General features: G+C 46.3%; 2 protein-coding genes across 2 annotated transcripts; one reads left to right on the forward strand and one right to left on the reverse strand.

Moving 5' to 3' along the window:
- Nucleotides 1–535: 535 nt before the first annotated feature.
- LOC117040815 (zinc finger protein 397-like) lies at nucleotides 536–9,949 on the reverse strand. The gene is given in 5 exon segments (XM_033138841.1): nucleotides 536–3,210; nucleotides 3,213–3,761; nucleotides 4,892–5,018; nucleotides 6,104–7,100; nucleotides 9,661–9,949. Coding segments are annotated over 4 exon segments (1,818 nt in total). The 5' UTR covers nucleotides 6,797–7,100; nucleotides 9,661–9,949; the 3' UTR covers nucleotides 536–2,761.
- A 5,078-nt stretch (nucleotides 9,950–15,027) lies between these two features.
- RPS26 (ribosomal protein S26) lies at nucleotides 15,028–18,770 on the forward strand. Its single transcript, XM_033138842.1, has 4 exons — nucleotides 15,028–15,151; nucleotides 17,354–17,531; nucleotides 17,895–18,025; nucleotides 18,673–18,770. Exons 1-4 carry the CDS (start codon nucleotides 15,149–15,151, stop codon nucleotides 18,706–18,708), a joined length of 348 nt encoding a protein of 115 aa, XP_032994733.1. The 5' UTR covers nucleotides 15,028–15,148; the 3' UTR covers nucleotides 18,709–18,770.
- Nucleotides 18,771–22,142: the final 3,372 nt, after the last annotated feature.

Consider the following 22,142-nt stretch of genomic DNA (forward strand, 5'->3'; position numbering starts at 1 on the left):
TAGCTGGGGGGCGCTTCCATGGCTGCCCACCCTCTTGTGAGTCTGTTCTTGAATGCCCAAGACAGGGCAAACAATCAAATTCTCAGAACTGAGCAAACTTAACGTTTTAATAATAGAAACCAATGCATCAAAGGAAGAATCTCTCTCTCTCTCTCTGCTTCCCACCTTTTATCTTTTATTCCTTCTCTCCAGTCATGTTCAATTAGGTCAAGGCCACAGGTTCCCTATGTGATGCACTAGCGTTGAGGAAGAAGATCCCTGGAAGTAATCAGTTACATCCCTAACACTGACTTCTTATTCATGAAGAGCGCTACTATCTAATTAATGAAGAAAGAAGCTGTAAAAACATTCTTGACTGGAATGGTGGGTTTTTTTTTTTTAAATCCAAACACTTCAAACTATTTATATGTCAGTGCCTTGGGACACCGAAAAAAGGAGCAGAGGTTCCCAAGATGCCGAATATGAGTGAGACACACGATTTACAACTGCCATGCGTGAGCACAAACTCAATGTTTTAAAAATGGGTCGGAGTAATTTTTTAGGATTCTATTTATTAAAATCATCCGCATTTGAAAGTGTTTCTAAATATCAGAAGTTCCATAAAAGTAGGGCTGTGGGAACTGTACTGGGGAAACCCAACTCCCATGCCAAGAAAACATAAACTGGCATACATTTTCACTGTTCTGCTTGTTCAACCATGGGGAGAGTAGGTTGCAATCCTAAACCCACTTACCTAGGAGTAAGTCCAATTGAATTCAGTAGGATTTACTCCTGAGTAGACACGGTTCGGATTGTTCTCTTAAGGCACCAGTTATTTGTCTCCTGGTGACTACGCATTTGGCTCAGAGCTCTCCCTCCTATCTGCATACTTTTCAAGCTTATTTTCTCAACTACAAAAGTCAAAAACCTTTCAAATTAAAAGGTGAGGCCCACCACATGTTTATTCCCAAACCTCTGCAGAATCATAAAGTACACACAGTCCCTGCCTAAAGTTCTTTTAACATACATATTTTTGCCGATTCCATTCCGAGGTTTTGGGTGAATTCATTCTAAAAATACCTTGCAGCTTTGGAACAACAAACAGTTACTCTAACCTAATCTCTATCCTGCTCTCGGGAGAAACCCAAATAGTTCCATTCAAATGGTGATGCTAATAAGAATAGTTTTAAGAGGCCAACCACTTGAATAAAGCAGGTTGCTAACTTTTTCTCCTGGTGGGGCTCTGAGGCCTTCAATTTCTCAGGACACACTTTCCCCATCACCGAATCTCCAAATTTAAAGCTTCAGGGTGAATGAACAGAAGCCAAGCAAATCCTATTGCTCTGTTTGCTCCAGAATCTCAGTGTTCACAAGCCAAGTTCAGTTATTGCAGGCCCTGCCCCTCTCCTCCAGTGTACAGCCCCATGCATTCCTTCTCCTTCTATAACACTGAGATGGGGAGGTATATATTAATCTGTTGCCTACTTCAGATTTGCCGATCTGCTAATGAGCCGGGTAGCAGAGGGCAATGCGTATATTTTATTTGTATTTATTTAGAGCATTTGTACACCGCTCTACAGCCAAAGAGGCGCCCAAAGTGGCTTATACAAAATCAATTAAAACAATAGATTTTGGCAATTGATCTGGGACTGCTGCCTGTTTGCCACAGGGCATTTTTTTTTTTTAAGGGGGTCTCGGGTCTAATCTGTAGCCAGCAGAGCTCAGAGCCCATAAATCGGTGGCAGAGCCCCATGACTTGCGTGGAATAAAGTCCTGGGTTCAATCCCTACCATCTGCGATTTCAGGTAGCAAGTTTGAGAATGACTCCTGTCTGAGAGCTTGAGGAGCTGTGGCCAGCCAGACTGGGCATTACCAATGACCAAAGTTTTGTTTTTTTTAAGCAACTTATTATATCATTAACTGAGCAGGACCAGATCATATTGTCTGGGTGTGATCAGGGGGAGGGGTGTGTGGCAAGAGCAGGAATGAAAAGCAGGTGACTGTTGGCAGTCCTGTCTTATTTGACGGCCCATTGGGTTTTGCACAAATGCCTAGAGATGTGGAGAAGATGGAGCCACCATTGCTCCAATGCAAGGAAGCTTACCTGTCTGTGCCATTATTATTGCTGTGCACCTCACACATACACTTCCCGCCCCCCACAACCATTGGTCTTATGGTGTCCTGACTCCTTTCCCCAGCCCCTGGCTTCATTTTTTCCTTGGCAGCTGCATTCACTTCCAGTCCAGCCCTGCAACAATGTCTGGCGTTGAAGATGCCATTGTCCCATCTATGCTTTGGAGACGTGCAAAGTAGACAACTGCATCCAGCTTCTCCCTCGAGGTAACAGAGAGGAAATCCTATTTTCCTGTCGTTCCTTTCGCATCCAGCCAAAACACGGACAGGCCAGCGACTTTGGAGAGGTGTATCTCAACTGCTGTACGCACAGAGCGTGCCGCCTCGCCTCCGCTTCTTCCAAAGGCCACCATGACAGCAGGCAATTCAGCCGTGTGAAGCGGGAGAGGGTGAGCCGGAGTCCTTGTGTCCTTTCTCTCCATCCACAAAATGCACACACTCCACCCCGGTTTCCAACATCCGTTAACAGGCCAAGCGGCGGACGGCAATGCATAGCTGCTCTCGGGACCAGTTTTAGCCAGCACCAAAAGAAGGGGAACTATTTTAACTAAAAAAATAAAGAAAAGCACAGTGAAAACCCCTCTGGGTAGCCTACGAGATCTTTGCTCCCTCTGGTGCAGCGACAGCGTTGAGAGAGTGATGATGAACATCAGGAGCTGGGAGAGGGGATCAAACCGGACTCTGCCAGGCTCTCCAGTTCTTCTTTCTCTTGCTTGATCTCGCGGAGTCTGAATTCGCTGCCGGGTGGAGACTCCGCCAACTCGCCTCCTCTCGGGTTCTCTTTTGAATGGCACTTCTGGTGTTTCACCAGCACCCCCCTCTGCCTGAACCTCCGCCCGCACTCCAGGCAGCGGTAGGGCTTCTCCCCCGTGTGGATCCGCTGGTGCGTAATCAGGTCCGAGAGCCTGGTGAACCGCCTCTCGCACTCGTCGCACGGGTAGGGCTTCTCTCCCGTGTGGATCTTTTGGTGCCTGGTGAGGTCGGAAGGGTAGGCGAACCTCCGGCCGCACACTTTGCAAGAGAAGGGCTTCTCCCCCGAGTGCGTTCGCTGGTGGGAGACGAGGTTCGAGTGCTGGATGAACCTCTTCCCACACGCTGCAGGCGTGGGGCTTCTCCCCCGTGTGGATCCTCCTGTGGGTGGTGAGGGAGGAAGAGGAGACGAAGCGTTTTCCGCAGTCGGCGCAGGCGTAGGGCTTCTGCCCCATGTGGTTGCGCTCGTGGATCTTCAGGGCCGACTGGTGGCTGAAGCATTTCTGGCAGTAGGCAGCGGTAGGGCTGCTCTCCCGAATGGCTTCTCTGGTGGCTGACAAGGTACGCCCGCTGGCTGAAGGTGTCTCCGCACTCGGAGCAGATGTGGGGCTTCTCTCCCGAGTGGATTTTCTGGTGTCTCGTAAGGTGCGAGAGCTGGCTGAAGCTCTTCCCGCACTCGACGCACAGGTAGGGCTTTTCTCCTGTGTGGACGTTCAAGTGCTTGGCCAGGTCCGAGGGTCGGGTGAAGCTCTTGCCACATTCGATGCAGAGGTGCGATTTCTCTTTCCTTTGGGTTCCCTCGGGGGCTGCGGGCGCTGCCGCCTCTTCCTCTGCTTCCTCCCTCCTCGATCCCTGATGTTCAAATTGCTCCTCAGTTCTGCTGGCTGTGTTGGTGGTGCCTGGAGGGTGAGGAGGCAAATGACAATGTTGGGCCGTGGGCCATTACAAAGGTGGGAGGAAGATGGGGCCAAAAAAACTAGGGCTGGATCTATACCGACCTTTTCAACGTTATTAGAATGATATTAGATATATCGTCCTAAAACGTCACAGGGCATACTTGTAAATCAAAAACGTTCCTTTCCTTGTTTTCTCTGTAAAAATGCTGCTTCCCTACTGCTGGTTCCTCGTTGCTCTGCAGCACTCATTTTAATAACACATTATGAATGTTAAAAGTAGAATGTAATGTATCCTCCGAAGTTATGAAAACCATTCCTTAACTCTTCCGCCAAGACCACATAACACCGGTCCTGAAAGACCTACATTGGCTCCCAGTACGTTCCTGGGCACAATTCAAAGTGTTGGTGCTGACCTTTAAAGCCCTAAATGGCCTCGGCCCAGTATACCTGTAGGAGCGTCTCCACCCCCATCGTTCTGCCCGGACACTGAGGTCCAGCTCTGAGGGCCTTCTGGTGGTTCCCTCACTGCAAGAAATGAGGTTACAGGGAACCAGGCAGAGGGCCTTCTCGGTAGTGGCACCCGCCCTGTGGAACGCCCTCCCACCAGATGTCAAAGAAATAAACAACTATCTGACTTTTAGAAGACTTCTGAAGGCGCCCTGTTTAGGGAAGCTTTTAATATTTGTTGAATTATTGTATTTTAATATTTTGCTGGAAGCTGCCCAGGGTGGCTTGGGAAACCCAGCAGGGAATGAATGAATGAATGAATGATTCCTTAACATTATAAACCATGAGTGAAGATCCACCCTAGGAGTGGGATACATCTAACCAGCCCCATCAGCAGCAGGACTTGCGCCTGTGCCATGGTGTCGCCTAATCTCCTTTCCCCCATGCGCCCCCTCTCCAAATTGGCTTAGGGAGGGTCCAGAGAACCTGCAGAACAGCATGGGGGGGGGGGAGGAAAGGGGGTATTGTTCTGTCTGGAGAGTTGAAGTGATTATGCAGACAGAACGAATGGAAGAGAGGAACATGGAATTCCACCCTAGGCAAATAAGCACATTTTCCGTGGGCACCAAAAGCATGTAAGACTCAACACCAATTGTACCAGAGGGAGTTCTGGAGAATACACTTACCCACTAGGCAGGCGCCACCGTTATCTTGCTTCCTGACCTCCCTGCTAAGCTGCCTCTGCCTGGCATCCAGCGGAGCTCTCTGTGCTTCAGAAAAATCCACAGCCACCTCTCGGAACGGCTCGTGCCCCTGAAACAGCATTGAAAGTTCAATGGACCTGGGACAGCAGAGTTAAAAGCAAGCTGTGTATGAGATCATGAAGAATGGGGTAGGAAACTTCCTGCCAGTCCAGATGGACGGGACTGGGTTAAATGCAGTAGGGCAGCAGTGGATTTTGAAGTGCAGGAACGCATCATGACAGCAGCCACAACCCTAACCACATGACACCCCAACAGTGGCATTTGGTTTCATGCAGAAAGAGAAAAAGAGAGAGGGGGAGAGAGAAAGAAACAGTGGTTCTCAAAGGCTGTGGCAAGAGAGGCTGGCAAGTGTGGTGGGAAGATTCAAGGACAATCTAAGAAACTTTTAAACATTTCAGTGTAGTACATAGTATAGTATCAAAATATTTTTTCCAGTATATGCACAGATATCTTTCCAAAAGCATCAAGCGATAGTGCAAGCATATGCCTCTCTTTGAGTTTACCTACTTAAGGTACATATGTAACAGGCTCATTTATAATTATATTTTGGGAATGATCCATGTTCTTATGTGACTGCATTGTTTTATACTTTCTGGATGTCCCATCATCTTACAAAGATCATCATCTTCATGTGCCTTCTCCTCAAGAGGTCCAGAGGGTGGCAACACGAGAACAGGCCTTCTCTGCAGTGGCTCCCCATCTGTGGAATGCTCTCCCCAGGGAAGTTTGCCTGGCTCCTTCACTATACACCTTTAGACACCAGGCAAAAACGTTCCTTTTTAACCAGGCCTTTGGTTGATCTGATTGACATCCTATGCCTTTTTCAAATGTTTTTTTTTTTTTTTTGAGGAGAAGCTATCGGGTTGTTGTTTTTATATGTATTTTGTGGTTTTATATCTTGATTTTATTCAGTGAACCCCCCTGAGACCCCCAGGTATAGGATGGTATATAAATTCAATGAATAATAATAGCTGTGTTCTATGTTATATATTGAGCGCTGCTAGGAGATCCTTTCTGTTTTCCAATCTGTAAAAAATCTGGTGTGGCACGAGCAAGTTTTTATTCTAAAAGTGTGGCCAGAGGACCACTGGCATGCACTTTTTACCCTGTTTCTGCCCTTGCTGCTACCCTCACCTGTTCTTCCTGCTGCTCGCCTTCCTGCTGCCTCAGAATGAAGCCTTCCGCCAGGGCCACTGCTTGGGCGCAGGTCTCTGGGTTTCGTTCCCGGACTTGACTTTGGATTTCCTGAGGCAGGATGGTCAGGAACTGCTCGAGGATCAGCAGCTCCACGATCTGCTCCTTCGTACGGCTCTCCGGCTCCAGCCAGCAGTGGCAGAGCTCCCTCAGCCGGCCGCAAACCTCCCGAGGCCCCTCAGCCTCTTGGTAGCAGAACTGCCGGAAACGCTGGCGATGGATCTCCGTGCCGGTGGAGTTCCCTTGCAGGAAGGCGGCCTTCACCTTCCCGTAGTCTATCTTGTCTCTGCTCAGCGTCTGGTGGGCTTCTGCGCTGAAGGCCGGCACCAGCCGGGTCAGAGCATCCGCTCTGGGCCATTGGCAGGCGCCAAACACCCTCTCGAAAGCAACCAGGTCGTCCCAGGAGGTCAGCTCTGGCAATGGCGGGTTCCCCCATCTTGTGTGAGGGGACTGCATCGTCTTCAGGAAATCCTGCCACTGGGTTTGCAGGTGCTGAGGTATGCTGCCCTCCTGGCGTGGCACTGCCCAGCAAGGTAACTCCCGGATGGCTCCCGGCTGGATGGCAAAGCTCTCTCTTCCTGCTCCGTCCAAGCTCTCTGCTGGCCTTGGGCCTGCCGGGCCCTGTTTCTCCATTTTCGCTACTGGCCTCGTCTTCTTGTCAAACCTTTCCTGAACCTGGAGACCCACGGCTGCCGCATCCCCCGACTATTCAGCCATTTCACCTTTCCGGAGACAGATTTATCCCCACCCTCTCAGCCGCCCACCCCTTCGACTACTCTCACACTTGGAATCCTCTCCTACTCTTATTTATTTTTTCCTGTTTTCTGCATCTAGTGCTTACGGGTGTGTACAATACCCTCCTGACAGTGCTTGTCGGTTTGAACAGCAGGGTCGCGGACAAGGCCCGAGTTCTTGTTCAGATGCTTGGAGCTTGTTCCTGAGGGAAAAAGAGAGAAAAATAATAAGTAAAATTAATCTGGGGGTTCCCTCATTGCAAGAAGTGAGGCAGTGGGCCCTTTTAGATAGTGCAACACCCTCCCAGCAGATGTCAAACAGATAAACAGCTATGTGATTTTTAAGACACATGAAGGTCGTCCTGTTCAGGAAAGGTTTTTGTGTGTGATATTGTATTGTGCTTTTACTGTTTTTTGTTGGGAGCCGCCCAGAGTGGCTGGAGCAACTCAGTAAATGGGTGGCATATTATTATTATTATTATTATTATTAACAATTGTGTCTCACACCTGTCCTCCAAGTTGCTTAGGACAGTGTACCTAGTGCTGTTTGTATCTGTCCTTGCCCTAAAAGAATCCTGCAATATGAAGTTAGCCTGAAAAATAACAACCAGTGGTTTCTCTTGACAAACTGACTGGCAGTTGGGGAGGATATTTTGAGCATAGCAGAACCGACGGCCTAAATCAGGGGCCATCCAGGTGTTGTTGGACTGCAACTTCCATCATCCCTCACCATGCCTGAAAGCCCTGCTCTGTCACAGCTCAGTGACACAGAGCATTTTGCTTGCGGAAGATCCCAGATTCAGTTGCCCGATAAAAGGATGATGGAGCAAGGCCATGAGAACAACTTGCTTCTGCCTGAGACCCTGGAGAGCTGCTGCCAGTCAGAGCAGGCAACACTGGGCTAGGTGGACAAATAGGCAGCTTCCTGCATTCCCACAGGTATTATTTAATAATTCTTTCACAGGTTAAGCAGAATTCTGGCACTTAAAACACATTTCAAGGCTGAAGTTGTGGTGTGTACTGTTCCAGGTTCATATGAAGCCTAACTTGGGTGTGAGGTAGGACATCCTTATTTTTATCAGAGAAATGTTGGAGGGTACAAGCTTTACCCCTCACAGAGTGACAATTTCCAGCATCCTTAACAAACTACAGTTCCCAGAGTTTGGGGTGTTGTTGCTAATGAGCTTTAAGTGGATAGTGTGTCTGCAGCCTGCCTGAGTCTTTGAAGGGGAAACTTGGGTAAAAAATGATATGGTAGCAGAAATCTTTTGATAAGACTTGACGCTCCCCCCCTTCCTTTCAGAATTTGGTTCATTGATGTTGGGAAATCAATTCTTAAAGAGGCTTGAATGTGCTAACTAATTGTTATAAGACAATCTGTTGGATTTATTTTTATATACAAAAAATACATGTTATTCTCTGGGAGCAACACATGGCATCAAGTGTCTGCCAAATTCATGCGCAGATGGCCATCTCTGCTACCCAGTTTATTACAACTACACACATGTGGTGAAATCATTCTTAATGTTTTCACTCAGCCTCCAAGAGTCACATTAGATATACCCAATTCCCTGGATGGCTGCGCTGAGACAGTTTATCCCTCTCCCATCCATGGATCATGGGGTGCTGCTGCCTGAATTATTTCTGTCGCAGGGCGGCTGTTTTTAGTTCTTATGAGACGCAGAGAGCAGAAGGGGGAAAACAGAGGTGTTATTGTCTAAGGGACCAAAAGCAGGCTCAGCATGCAGATTCCTTAATCGGCTCAGGAGTTAAATACGTTTCTGCAGAGCTCGCCCTCCCCACCACCATCAGGCAGCCGGATCCACTGGGGCTCCCCCTCCCCAATTCAAAAACAAAACCCACTCTCCACCTCAAGTCTTGCAAGCAGCTTGCCCTACAAGTGCGTGAGAATGGGGTGTGCATGGATCCTATTATCCCTTCCTCGCCCACCCCAATTAAACTAGCAAAGTCTGATGGGACTCTTCTCCGATCTTCAATGAGTGGCTGGAAATGGGGAGTCTTAAAGAACGGGGTGTTCCGTAAGCAAAGCGCGCGGGGGGGGGGGCGGATCTGGTGGAAGAAACCCCAGTTTGGGGGAATCCTGCCTTTCCCGCTGGAGGGAGTTTCCCCTGAATGCAACCATTCAGCAGAAAGAAGGCTCCTTCCGTTCACTCCCACTCGGCGAACAAGCGAGCAAAACACAAAACTCCGGATTGTCTCCTTTTGTCTTTTTTTTTTTTTACGGAATTAAGTTAACCCCACCATGGCTCCCCTTCCCCCCCCCCCCGCCCGCCCCGCCTTCCCTCCCCACTTTTTTATTAGTAGTAGCAGCAGCAGCAGCAACATTGCATTTAAGGCATGGCATCCATGAAGCCTGGCTGCCTGGGACTCGGTGCAGCCCGGTGGGGGAAGGACGGCTCGACGCTGGACAAAGGGAGAGAGAAGAGAGAAGCAGCTCCATGGAGGCCCCACAGAAGCGGGCTCCCCCCCCCCCATGCTTGCACAGACCAAGGCCGTCGTTTCCCAACTCCACAAAGAAGAGGCGAGACGAGTGTGTGCGTGTGTCCCCTCCCTCCCCTAGCTCCTCCAAAGATTTCCACGCAGATCTGCAGAGATCCGTGGAAAGGAATCAGCCCTCCCTCTTCTTTCCCCCGCACCCGGATTTTGCTCTTCGGCTCCGCCTGATTCGCCCCCCCCTTTTTTCTCCCTCCCCTGCAGCCGCATCAGCTCTTCCCCCTTTGCCCAGATGCCCCTGAAACTCACCGCTCCCCACAGCTCTTTCCTCCGCGCGGACCCCTGAGGATCTCGAGCCCTGCAGACACAATCCCACCCCCCCTTGCACACCCCTTAATAAAATTCAAATCCCGAGGTTTTTAATCCAGGGCGGAGCAGGATGGCGCCTGGGCTATTGCATACCCCCCCCCGCCTCTCTGCTTCCTGGGCCTCTCCAGGGCTTAGCTCTCACTCAATAGGACTAAGCCGGCTTAAATCCAAGGGCTCCTGTTTAACTGGTTTGAGGATCGGGCTGCCAGTCAATTTAACTCTTGACGCGTCTCAGTGTTTGCGTATGGTGTTTGGAGCAGTTGAGCTTGACTTTTCTCTCATGGCAAGGCGAAGTTCCCTGGCACTGCAGAGAGCGAGAGCCTGGAGCTTGCAAGGTTTAAACTCGTTTGGTTCCAATTCCGCCCTCCCCCCCCCAAAAAAAATCCCACCCCACCAATGTTCTATTTTTTGGTGCTACCTTAACGGAAAGAGGCGCCGTGTTCCCTTCCTGCACTGCACAGCGTTTCAGCAACAATAAATCACACACCGTGCCGTGCCTGTTTCCACAACCATTCCAAAACTAGCAAGAGTCAGTTGAGATTTACCAGTTGCTCTTCCGAGGTTGTTGAGCAACGGATTTTCAACGCAGTCGCATCTTCTGACATCTGTGGCTGAGCGTGCAGCTCTCGAGACCTGCTTTTCATTTCTCCACGTGGAAATGGGGATAGAGTAGCTGGAATAGAGTGTGTTTTCAACCTCCCCAGGACATTCTGTAAGTGGCCACAATCTTAAAAGGGCTTGCAATCTTAAAAGGGGTTTCAATACTGTCGCTTGTTTGATTGACCCAAAACCATAAATTTTAATCACACCATAAATCCTAACTTGTTTACCGACAGTCTGTTATGAACAATTGATGCTGCTCTGGAAATAATGTTTTAGGGAGTGATCAAACTTTATAGTTTTAGAGAGGACAAGGATGGCAAAGTAACTGAGTTATTGTGTGTAGAGGATGGAAATCAGTCGTTTTAGGGACATATCAGCATTGACTTTCTGTACTTTAAGAGGGGAATTCAGGGTCTGAATTTTGACCTGAAAACGCTCAAAGCTGCTTGGAATCCCCTCTTGTATACCTTAGCTAATCTCTCTTCTTTTCTTATAACACTACCCCTCAAGCTAGGGTCAACTGAAAATGCCTACTTAATAATTCTGTGTTGATGTGCAAAATCATTATCACAGGCACGGTAAGCTGTTCCCACCACCTCTGTTTGGCTGCTCCACAACTGTAGGATTTCCTTTCCTGAGAGACTCAACAAAGTTTGAACCAGTATATTTTGAGGGCAAAGTTTAAAACCTTAACTGGATTATGTTAAATATGGAGCACTAAAAACCAGGGATATGTGTAATTTTACTTTTGCTGGCCTTGTTCTATTGATATTTTAGAACTAGGTCTCTCAAACACATGCAGATGGTTTGGTTTATCATCAGTGACAATGTAATCTTAAACATGTCTGCTCAGAAGTAAGCCCCACTGAGGTACTGTATGTGAGACTGACTCCCAGTGAAGCATTTTCACACACACACACACACAAACAAACACACAAACACGTACCTGGGAGTTGGTCCCGTTGAACTCAATGGTGCTAGCTTATGAGTGGATATGAGTGGTGGACACATATAGGACTGAGTTGTTAACGTATTGATAATTTATGACTTGGAGCCAAACAAAGACATGAAATGAGTCTATTGAAAGTGTTGTATCAGAGGTGATGTGAGGCGATGCAATAGTTCTTTTATGGTGTTGGGCCTGTGAGGATTTCGCTCATTCAGGTTATCAAGTGATGAATATACATTTGTCAACTAGCCCTTACTTGAGTTGCTCACCTGAAAGCAAGATGGAATAGGTCAGAAACATAAATCATTACACATGAAACTAAATAACTAGTCATCACCAAGTATGCCCATGTTCTAAGTAATGCATCCTTGCCCTATAAAACAAATATAAAATCATACCCTTTCATGCGTAAAGCTACCACCTAAAAACTCAAGTTTATAGGCCATATTCTCAAATGCCCGTTGTTTTACTATGGGTACAGATTGTGTATACTGAATTTGTCCCTGATGCTGAACTAGTTCTTGTTTTACACCGTGCCATCTTTGGGACCAGGCGTATTCTGACTTTCCTTGCATATTCCGTTTCTGACACTCTGTAAATGTTGACATTTTGGGGTCAATAAATTTTGCAAAATAAAAACAAGTAGATGTGATAGTTACACGTGAAAACAAAACAAAAATTGTATGTGATATGTATGCATATTTTATGGGGCAAAAGAAAATATTTTTAAGCTAATTTCAGAAATGATTTGAGACATGCCACTGAGCCACAAATAAATTTTATTTAAAATTATTTTATTTATTTTATTTGTTCAGATATTGCGATAACTCTGAACCCTTCAGATGATCTTCTTGTGCATGTGACACAGAGCTAGTGTAACTATCCTCGTCTGCTAAATGATTATACTGTACCTGTAACTGTGTCTGACACATCTGCAGTGTCATCTAATGTCAGGAAGGCACATCCCATGATGTCGTCTATGTTAAATCTTATTGTGGTAACTTACAATCATATATAATGCAACGTAGGTTGTTCTAGGGATGTAGGTGGCGCTGACTCTAAACCACTGAGCCTAGGGCTTGCCGATCAGAAGGTTGGCGGTTTGAATCCCTGTGACGGGGTGAGCTCCCGTTGTTTGTTCCCAGCTCCTGTCCACCAAAAGCACATAAAAGTGCAGGTAGATAAATAGGTACCAGTACCACTCCAGCATGAAGGTAAACTGTGTTTCTTTTTTTAAAAAATATTTTTATTTATTTTATTAGATATAAAACATAAAACACAAATACAAAAACAAGCAAAACACAGACAACTCTTATATCAACTTCACATTTTTCCTTTAACATCTTAGGGGGACTTCCCCCGACCTCCCCTTCCTGGGTTTCATTACAGCTCTTCTTTTAGCAGTTTCATAATCATAAATTCATTATCATATTTAAATACCTATTAATTTATTATCCATTATATTTTCCTTTAATCATTTTTTAAAATCATAATTACCCAATTTTGTACCAGAAACCTCTATTTGCTTCCCTAGAGTTTCAAAAGATTCAAACATTACAATATTTTTTCAAATAAATTTTAATTTTTTTCCAATCTTCTTGCACCGTTTCCTCCCTCTGATCATGTAGTCTCGCTGTCAGCTCGGCAAGTTCCATAAAGTCTATCGTTTTCATTTGCCATTCTTCCAGTGTTGTTATCTCCTTGTTCTTCCAGTTCTTTGCAATTAGTAGTCTTGCTGCTGTCGTGGCATACAAAAAGAAAGTAATGTCCTTTTTGGGGATTTCCTCCCCTATAATTCCCAAAAGAAAGGATTCTGGTTTCTTCAGGTAAACAGCGTTCCCGTGCACTGCTCTGGTTCGCCAGAAGCGGCTTAGTCATGCTGGCCACATGACCTGGAAGCTGTCTGCGGACAAACACCAGCTCCTTCGGCCTATAGAGCGAGATGAGTGCCGCAACCCCAGAGTTGTCTGCGACAGGACCTAACAGTCAGGGGTACCTTTACCTTAGGTTGTTCTAGTCTAGGAACCACACAGCCATTAAATCTCTGAGTTGTCTTGTCTGCACTCACTCCCGGCAACCACATAACGTTGGTGCTACCATATATTTGTCAGAGATAGATTTTGCCACTGCAATACTGTTCACATATACTGTACTGTTGTTACCAGTACATGCTTTGGTGTAGCCAACAAGACTATCCTGCATGCTTGTAAACTAATGTCACCACTGCAGTTTGTACACCTAGATCCTATGCACTGATTTACTGAAGTCTAGTAAGTTTTTGAACAGTTTTCCTAGGAGGATGGGAAGACAGCTTCCCATCTTGTTCTGAAAGACAGCCTGTCTGCAAGAGCCACGTGTTCAAGCCCTGGACTGCCAACCATTAACCTGGAGTGGTTAAATTGGGGGGGGGGGGGGCAAGGGTTGCACTGACAGGGGCTGCATATCAAAGTGGGCATGGCCGAAGTGTAAAAATGGGTGCAGCAATAACGGCAGTTCTCAAGGCTGCCTTTCAGAAGACTTTCTGGTCAGTTGTTCTACGCTATTTTCAATCGTTTAAGTTTTGAAAAGGTTTTGTTGTTGCTGTTAAAGGACAAATTTCCAGGGGGTCTTCCAGGCTCTTAAATATTTTTGGCACTACAGTGGAGTGCCTATAGGAGCAGTCAGCAATCCCCCACCCCCAGCAATGATCAAGGATGATGGAAGTTGTAATGCAACATCTGGAGGGCATCATGTTGGCTATCCTTGTTTTAGACATACACCCAACAGGTCTAGCCTAGTAGTCTATGCCCATGGCCAAGTTTTGGTTTTTCAAATTCCAGCAGTGCCGTGTGAGGGCAAAATTCTGCGCTCCCTGCCTCTCGCCTTTTCTGCATGTGCATGTCATAGTTTCAGTGTCCTGCGGTGCCCCTCTTGACTTGGTGCACGGTGTGGGGGGAAACAGTCGTGCTGCCCTAAATCTGTCTCTGCCATGGCACACGCCTTAGAACTGTCTCCAAAATGCATACTGAGTGAACCATTTTCCTCAGCATAATTCTGGAGGATTGCAGTCAGCCTGGAAGAAGCACAGCCAGAGTGCTTGGCTAACAGGTAGCACCTTTGATTACAAAATTAGGTGGCTTCAGTCATGGGCATAGCCAGGATTTATGTTGGAATGGGGGGGGGGGCAGAAACAAGCTGTGCGTGATGTGATTGGTCAGTTAAATATTTTTATTTATTTACTTGATTTAGGGGAGGCAGCTGCAGCCCCCTGGCTACGCCCATGGTTTCAGAAAAAAAGAATACTGTACAGTAATATTGTTGCAATAAAGCCAGACTCTTATAAAACTAATAAAATCACTAAAGTAGCAGAAAACAAAACAAAAAAATTGGCTAGGCCCAGTTTTTCGCATGACGACATCATGACCATGTGCTTCGCGGAAGAGAGAAAACTGCTGCGTCTTCCTGCATGCGCTACCTTGCAAAACGAGAAAGGGGAAAGAACTACAACTCCCAGCATGCATCTTTGCAGCTGAAACAACGTTCGCCCATACACCTTCCGATGCATCCTGGGAAACATCCGGTCTTTGAACAAACCACTTCTTCCTTTTTAAAAAAATCATTCCGCAGAGGAGGGAAAGGGAATATAATCCCATTTTTTAAAAAGTTCCAGAGTCGGTACTGAGCGAGGGGAAGCCCTATATCATTGCTTTCTCTGTCCCTAGGACGAAACACACTCTGGCGGGTTACTCCCCCCCCCCTCTTAACCCGTTCTTTGAAAACCTATATTTTAACCGTGGGCGGAAATGAGGTGAAGCGCTTCCGCATCGCGGAGGGATAGCTATATAAGGATCGCAGGGCAGCCGCCGGATCCTCTTTCGCCTCTTCTTGAGCGCCGAAATGGTGGGTAGTGTTGCGCTTGTGGCTCCGCGGGGCCGGAGAAAGGGGAATGGAGGCCAAATGCCTGAGTTAGAAAGGGCGGGAGCGGGAAGAGCAAGATAACTAGGAATTTGAATGGGTTTGGTGGTGGGGCTGCCATCCTGTTCCCCTTTAACGGTTTGGAGTTAACGGCTGCGGGTCACCGTCTCGGCCCTCAAACACCCCCCACCTCAACATGCCTCAAATATCTCCCCTTTCGGACTTCAGTGGTACAGGTCCCTTCCCCCACCCCCTTTTCCCGCTCCCTTGGCGCGGGCTTCCCTTTCGTGACCCCTCGGGGCCTCGTGACGGGCCCGTCCTTCGTGCGCACGATTGCCTGCAGGGCAGCACGCCTCCCTCTAGGTTGCAGGGGGGAGCAGCTTGAATGAAATATTGGGTGGAGTGGGGGGCAGGTAAGCCCCGCCCCAGTTAATCGATCACATTGACGCAATGCACGCACACCTTTTGAATGGCAATGGCCATCAACTTGGGGGGCCCGGCCCCCTCAAGCTATTTTATTGGGGGAGCTGAAAAGCCCCCTAGGAGTTGGGTCCTGTGCTCGCTAGGGAGCTTCTGGGTTTATCGTGTTTTTAATATTCTGTTGGGAGCCACCTAGAGTGGCTGGAGAAACCCAGCTAGATGGGCAGGGTATAAATGATAGATCATTGTTATTATTATTAACGTTCCCCCAGGAACATGAGGATTCCCCTCCTTGCCATGAAGTGCGAGAGACAGGATTGGTGCTTGAAAACATTCACATTCTGCCATGGCCGCCTCTTGTTCAGATTTCTCACAGTTGGGCTTGCAAACTGCAAGATTTATTACTGAACTGAAAAGGCATGATTTAAAGAACGTAGTAAAAGGGGGCAGGAAATGTCACTGGCGCCTGGGAGAGCTCAAAAGACCCAAACACCTTGCAGACATACTGCAGGGTGCCATTGGCCCTCACTTAGAATGGAGTGTGTACCGTTTAGGATCCTAACATCACTTAAAGCAGCTTTCCCCCAATTTGGATCTCTGGAAGTTTTTCGGGCTACAACTCCTAAAAGTGGTCAGGGAAAGCGAAAGTTGTACTCCCAAACACCTGGAGGACAAAAGGTTGAAAAAAGTTGGCTTAGAGCACAGGTCTTCCACTGGTGGGTCATGGCTTGATCCAGGGTGGGTCACAAGAGGAACATGACCACTATGCAGATATATGATAAAAGATTCAGATATAGGTCTCCAAATTCATGTTTCAGCCAGCTGGATCAGTCCTACAGCTGTCCACTGTAGCCCATTCTGTTATCAGAAGCAGTTGGGCAGATGCTTCTGGGAAGCTTGTGAATGGGACACAAAAGCAACGGTGCTTTCTTACTATCGGCACCTGATGTTCATGGGTATAATCTGTATTAACATGGAAATCCTATTTAACTGCCATGAATGTCTCAACTATTTCTTCCCAAAATCATTTAAGCCATAGACCTAGCCAAGATTTATGTTAAGGCGGGGCTGGGTGAGCTACCTGTGACACAATGGGTCACTTCACAGAAGCCACACCTATCACTCAGCTGGGTTGCCAATTGCATTGCTAGAACATGCCACAACATCCAAGTGATCTCAGAGCATTTCAATTTCAAATATTCTGATTATTTTTGCTTTTAGTTAAGCCATTTTTATTTTCATTTATTGGGGGGTCAGCTGCCCCCTCTCCTGGCTATGCCCATGATTTAAGCTAGTAGCTGTCACCATATATCGTAATGAACCAGAAGCCAGTGCTGTTGAAGCTCTCAGATGAGGACATTATGGTACTTAAAGCCATTAGCTTTGTTTGACTGAACGTTCAGACATACTTGTTAGTTACGGTGTGAATTTGGGTGATTTTAGGGATCTCTGCTTTTATTTCAGGCATAGGCAAACTGCCCTCCAGATGTTTTGGGACTACAACTCCCATCATCCCTAACTAACAGGACCAGTGGGATGATGGGAATTGTAGTCCCAAAACATTGGATGGCTGAGCTTGCCTATGCCTGTTTTATTTGCTGCAAAGTTTCCTTGTCTATCTCTGGAGCTGATGCTTGCCAGCGATGCCCAAGTGAGAAGTATTTTGAATATACTGTCCGATATTGAGCAGTGCTTTTCCTGTGTTCTATAGTGCTATGTTGGTTCTCCAATACCTTAATATTTGTAAATTTCTGTCCCTTTAAACAGACTAAGAAGAGAAGGAATAATGGCCGTGCCAAGAAGGGCCGGGGACATGTCCAGCCTATTCGCTGTACCAACTGTGCCCGCTGCGTCCCAAAGGACAAGGCAATTAAGAAGTTCGTCATCCGAAACATAGTAGAAGCAGCTGCAGTCCGAGATATCTCAGAAGCAAGTGTGTTTGACTGTAAGTATCTTCTGTCTCCATACGCTACTACTGATTTACCAGTATTCATAAAATTTGAGAAGGGTGGAATAAAGACTGATTTCTATGTGTAAAAACAAATCAAATTCCATTATGACTCTTAATTGAAGTGTGTTGTATGCTTAGTCTGCTTTGTTCTGTCAGAATAAACATGAGACTTGCATCTCGTTTTCCTTTGGAAAATTCAGAGCCCATTAATGAGCTTAACCGCCAGTCCTCCATCCATTGGAAGACTTCTGAAGCTTTGCATGGGTGCTATATAAGAACTGGATTTTGCCTTTCTATAATGCAGAAGTTGCATGCCTGTGTACTTCACTCTGTTGTTGCTTCTTCCTTTCTCTCCAGCATACGTGCTGCCCAAACTCTATGTGAAGCTTCACTATTGTGTTAGCTGTGCCATCCACAGCAAGGTGGTGAGGAACCGTTCCCGTGAGGCCCGGAAGGACCGTACCCCTCCACCCCGGTTCAGGCCTGCTGTAAGTGTATTGTCTTAAAGCTGTTCTTAAAGTCATGCACTTCAAAACCTCCTATGCACCATCAGCATTGAAATGTCCCTTTGTACTAAGATACTGCATTATGATGTAACGGAATGTCCCGAGCATAAAAATGGAGCACTTTCCTTCCTGTGATACCCTGTTCTAAAAAAAAGCATAGGGTTATTGTGTGTGTGCTTTTTCTGAGGTTCTTGATCTAAGCCCGTTTATACCAGCCAGCATCCTTTCCCAGTATTTTTGTAGGAAGTCCTGTGTGTGGCTTACAGTAGAGATTTGCACACTTTGTATTGAGCACCAATGAAAAGCTACATGGGGAAGAGGTTGGAAATAATATGGGATACAGGCACCAGAATGTTGCAGGAATAATTGCATCACTGGGTTCTTACTGAACCTTATAGAGCCACAGTCTGCCCCAGGAGGCAGCTGCACTGCAGCTCATACAGTGCTACCTGTGTACATGGTGATGTATAGTGACATAAGCCAGGATTCATTAAAATGCCTAATCTCAAAGTTGAAGATTATGCCAAAAGGGCAAGGCTAGCTCTCCAGATTGCTTCCCTTGCATTGTTCATTTGTTGCAACTCACCTGTGACTGTCCCCTAACACAACCTTTCTTTCTTTTTTTCCAGGGTGCTGCACCAAGACCACCCCCTAAGCCTATGTAAAGAGATGGTTTGAATGATGCCAGTTTCTACTATTGACACAATAAAATTACAGCTGGTCTTTATGTGTTATTGGGCTAAAGTGTTGTTTTTAAAGGGTTGGACTTTTAAGGAGTGGGTGTCTTGTAGTTACCGGTAGCTGTTATTTAGACATACTGACTGTGGAACTTAGAAATCTGTATGAGTGCAATTTGTATTGGTAGTCCTCACGTTTGTGGGCAGGACTGAAGTACTGTAATGGGAAATGTGCTCAATGTTTAGAAGCCAAGAGTGCTATGTGATGTGTTTTCACTGGTAAGAACATTCCTTGTTCCCCCCTCCCCATCCTTTGTGGGTGACCATCTTGGGGAGTGAAGAATGAACCCTCTCAAGCTGCAGTTTGCAGGAAGATTCCCTCACTGCAAATTAAGGTTCAGAAAAATATAAAAAGCTTTTTTTTTCCAAACCTAATTGCTGGTGAGTGGAGAGAGACTGACTGCATGGCAGTGGGGCAGGGTGTGCTTGCCTATGTGAACAACAGCTGAATAAACTGAATAGGTTTGGTAGAGGGAAACAAAGATGCGGTCAGCTGTACTGGAAAACAAGTTGTATGAGGTATGGAACCATGTATGTTTAAGGAGTGTGTGTGTTCATCAGAAGCAGATAGTACTCATCAAGTACTTGAAGGACTGTCATAGAAGCTAGCAAAGACTTGTTGCCTTGTGCTCCAGAGAGCAAGGCTAAATTAAGTGGTAAGGTTTTAGTTGAACTAAAGGATAAAACTGATTGAAGGTCAAGAGCTCAGCAGTGGAACAAGTACCTAGAGTAGTGGTGGGTTCTCCCACATTGTATATCTTTAAGCAGAGGCTGGCCAGATGTGTATTGTGGATGCTTTAGTTTCAGATTTCATTGATCAAGTGGTGGATTGGATCAGTTGATGCACAAAGCACCTCCAACTTTGTTTCTACTCAGTTCACACTGGAAATGAACTCTTGACATGTCTTCACACTGACCAGTAGCTACTTCTGGAACCTTGTTCCATTTTTTTATATACCTGTATTATAACAATTTTTGGAGGATTCAAACTTCCCCACCTCAGATACAAAAAGTTTACTTGAACACATTCATACTTGGGCTGAGTGGAATTCCATTCATGTAACACTCAACTGGAGTTAAGCAGGGTTTTTCCTTCTTTTGACAGTTCCTTAAAAAGCTGCTCTGGCTCTGGGGGGTTGAGGGACCCTTCTGAACAGCATGTGAGGTATAGAGGAAAGGAATACAGCAAAAAAACAACAACCCTATTGCTTCCTCCAGCAGAAGTCTCCCCTTGATCAAAGCTCTTTCAACAAATAGAATGAGCCCTTTTTAGCAGAAGGAAGAGTCTGAATCCAATCCAATATATATAAAAAAGAACATTTAGGATGCAAACCTAAACCCACCTACCCGGGAGTAAGCTTCATTGAACTTGAAGGCTTTCCTAGACATGAATTATTTTGCTAGTTTTTTATGTGCTTTACAAAGTCACCATAGTCCTTAAGTGGAAGAGCAAGTACTACTTCTAATTGGATGTTTGTCAAACTAATGCCTGGTGCAAATGTACTATATGTGAGTCATACCTGCCCATGGCAGTCTGGAGCAAGGCCTCTTACCTTGCACTTCAGCATCACTTGTTTACATCATGAATCTAATTGAAGATTTCCCTTGGAAGACCAATTTGCCTTGCAAAAATAGGGGTGGACACGGTCTGGGTTGCATTCTTTGTTTATGATGTGGCTTGTATATATTACATGACAACATGATGATTCAATCTGGGTCATAATTCTTGTGTTTGGCCTTAACCCCCTCTGTATTCATTGAGCATAGCAGAACCTTGGTTTAATCCACAACCACTAGAATGTGGATCTCTAGGTAAGAACTCTCACTATGACTGGTGAAAGTACTGCAAGGTAGTACTGTGTTTAAGATGGTTTAGAAACCATTCTCCAAGCCACACAGATGTACTTCCTGGTTTATGATAACTCGTTCAAAAGATTAACTCCCAACCCCTGGCACTGATGGGGGATGGGGCTGAAGGAGACAGGAGATGAAGAGGAAGAGCTGTTGCATGCATACAAGTCTGATGTGCCAGTGGAGCTTTGTTGGATGCAGCCCAAAAGAAAATGCCTCTATATAAAAGTAAGTAACCCCCATACACTTTGGTGAACTCTGGGGAGAGCCCCCAGTGGCACAATGAGTTGGTGTGTCTTGCTGTTAACCAGAAGGTTGGTGGTTCGAGCCCACTCCAGGATGGCTGTGCTTCAGGTACTGGGGTCCTTGGCTGTTCTGCAGCTTTATAGGTTAAAATGAGCGCGTTGAATGGGGCCTTTGGATGCACTGGCGAACAAGGCAAAAGAGCAAGGGCCAGCGTACTACGTTTGAAATGCCTGGTCCCTTTTAGCCACCTCACTGCAGAGTTCTACATCGTTCTACATCTACTGTTGGACGACGCCTTGTACACCGACTTCGGCAACTCCTGCAGCCAAGCTCTGCCTTCCTGTGGAGCATAACAACGCAAAGAAGTTGTTTGACCCACTTAAAATTACGGCAGCCACATTCTGGACTAGTTGTAATATCTGCTCAATAGCAGCCATTATAGAGTCTGTTGCAGTCATCAAATTGAATATGAAGAAGGTGCAAATTTCCTGGTTTGGGTGATTTATTTCTCGTGTTGTTCCTGCTAGTAGGCACCGGGTGGCAGCAGAGGGCAGCTCTAGGTGCTTACCTCACCGTGCATCGTTCCATCCAAATCCATAACAATATGAAAGGGTGGTGTTTTTATTAATGTATCTCTGGCTTTCTAACTGCTTCATATCAGAACACATGGAGGAAGATTGAAGAAATAGGGGGGGATATTAGAAAAAAGATTGCAAACAGTTTAGGGAGGACAGGATTAAAGTAAAGGTCCTCTGAAGCCTATGAGATCAAGGCCCGGCAGAGTAACCAGGTAACAATTAGATGTTTTGATGTCAAAATAGTCAAGGTATATTTAATTGAACTGTTGTTTTATTATGTTTACGTGCTTCTCACTTTGGGATTGTGGGAACAACGAAGAGTTTATAATCAAACTCTTTTAACATTACAGTCCAAGAAATGACCTGAGGCCCTAATTAGATCAACAGTAACTCCCCCCTCCCTTTGGTGTCACCTATTTCCTGTGTTATTCACCCTCTGAGTTGGGTGGAGGGAAATTTGGGGCTAAAGTCCAGCAATGCCTAAAGGCAGGCTGAGTAGCCACCATGTTGAATTTCTCACCTGTGGCTCATCTGGGCAGGACTTTGAGCTGACTTGGATTGGAACTCGGCTCCACTTGAGAGACGTTCTAATTTCAGGGTAGGATTTGGGCATTTAAGAACTCAAGTTTTGAGCAGGTTGAAAGTCACTTGCGTGGTTCCTGTATATTTCCTCAACAACTCTGTTGG

The sequence above is a fragment of the Lacerta agilis genome, chromosome 2 (assembly GCF_009819535.1).
Source record: "Lacerta agilis isolate rLacAgi1 chromosome 2, rLacAgi1.pri, whole genome shotgun sequence".
Taxonomy (NCBI): Eukaryota; Metazoa; Chordata; class Lepidosauria; order Squamata; family Lacertidae; genus Lacerta; species Lacerta agilis.

Coding starts and splice junctions, on each gene's coding strand:
- RPS26 (XM_033138842.1), top strand. Junction 17,532..17,894: donor AGAAGCAAGTGTGTTTGACT/GTAAGTATCTTC, acceptor CTTTCTCTCCAG/CATACGTGCTGCCCAAACTC. Junction 18,026..18,672: donor CACCCCGGTTCAGGCCTGCT/GTAAGTGTATTG, acceptor CTTTTTTTCCAG/GGTGCTGCACCAAGACCACC.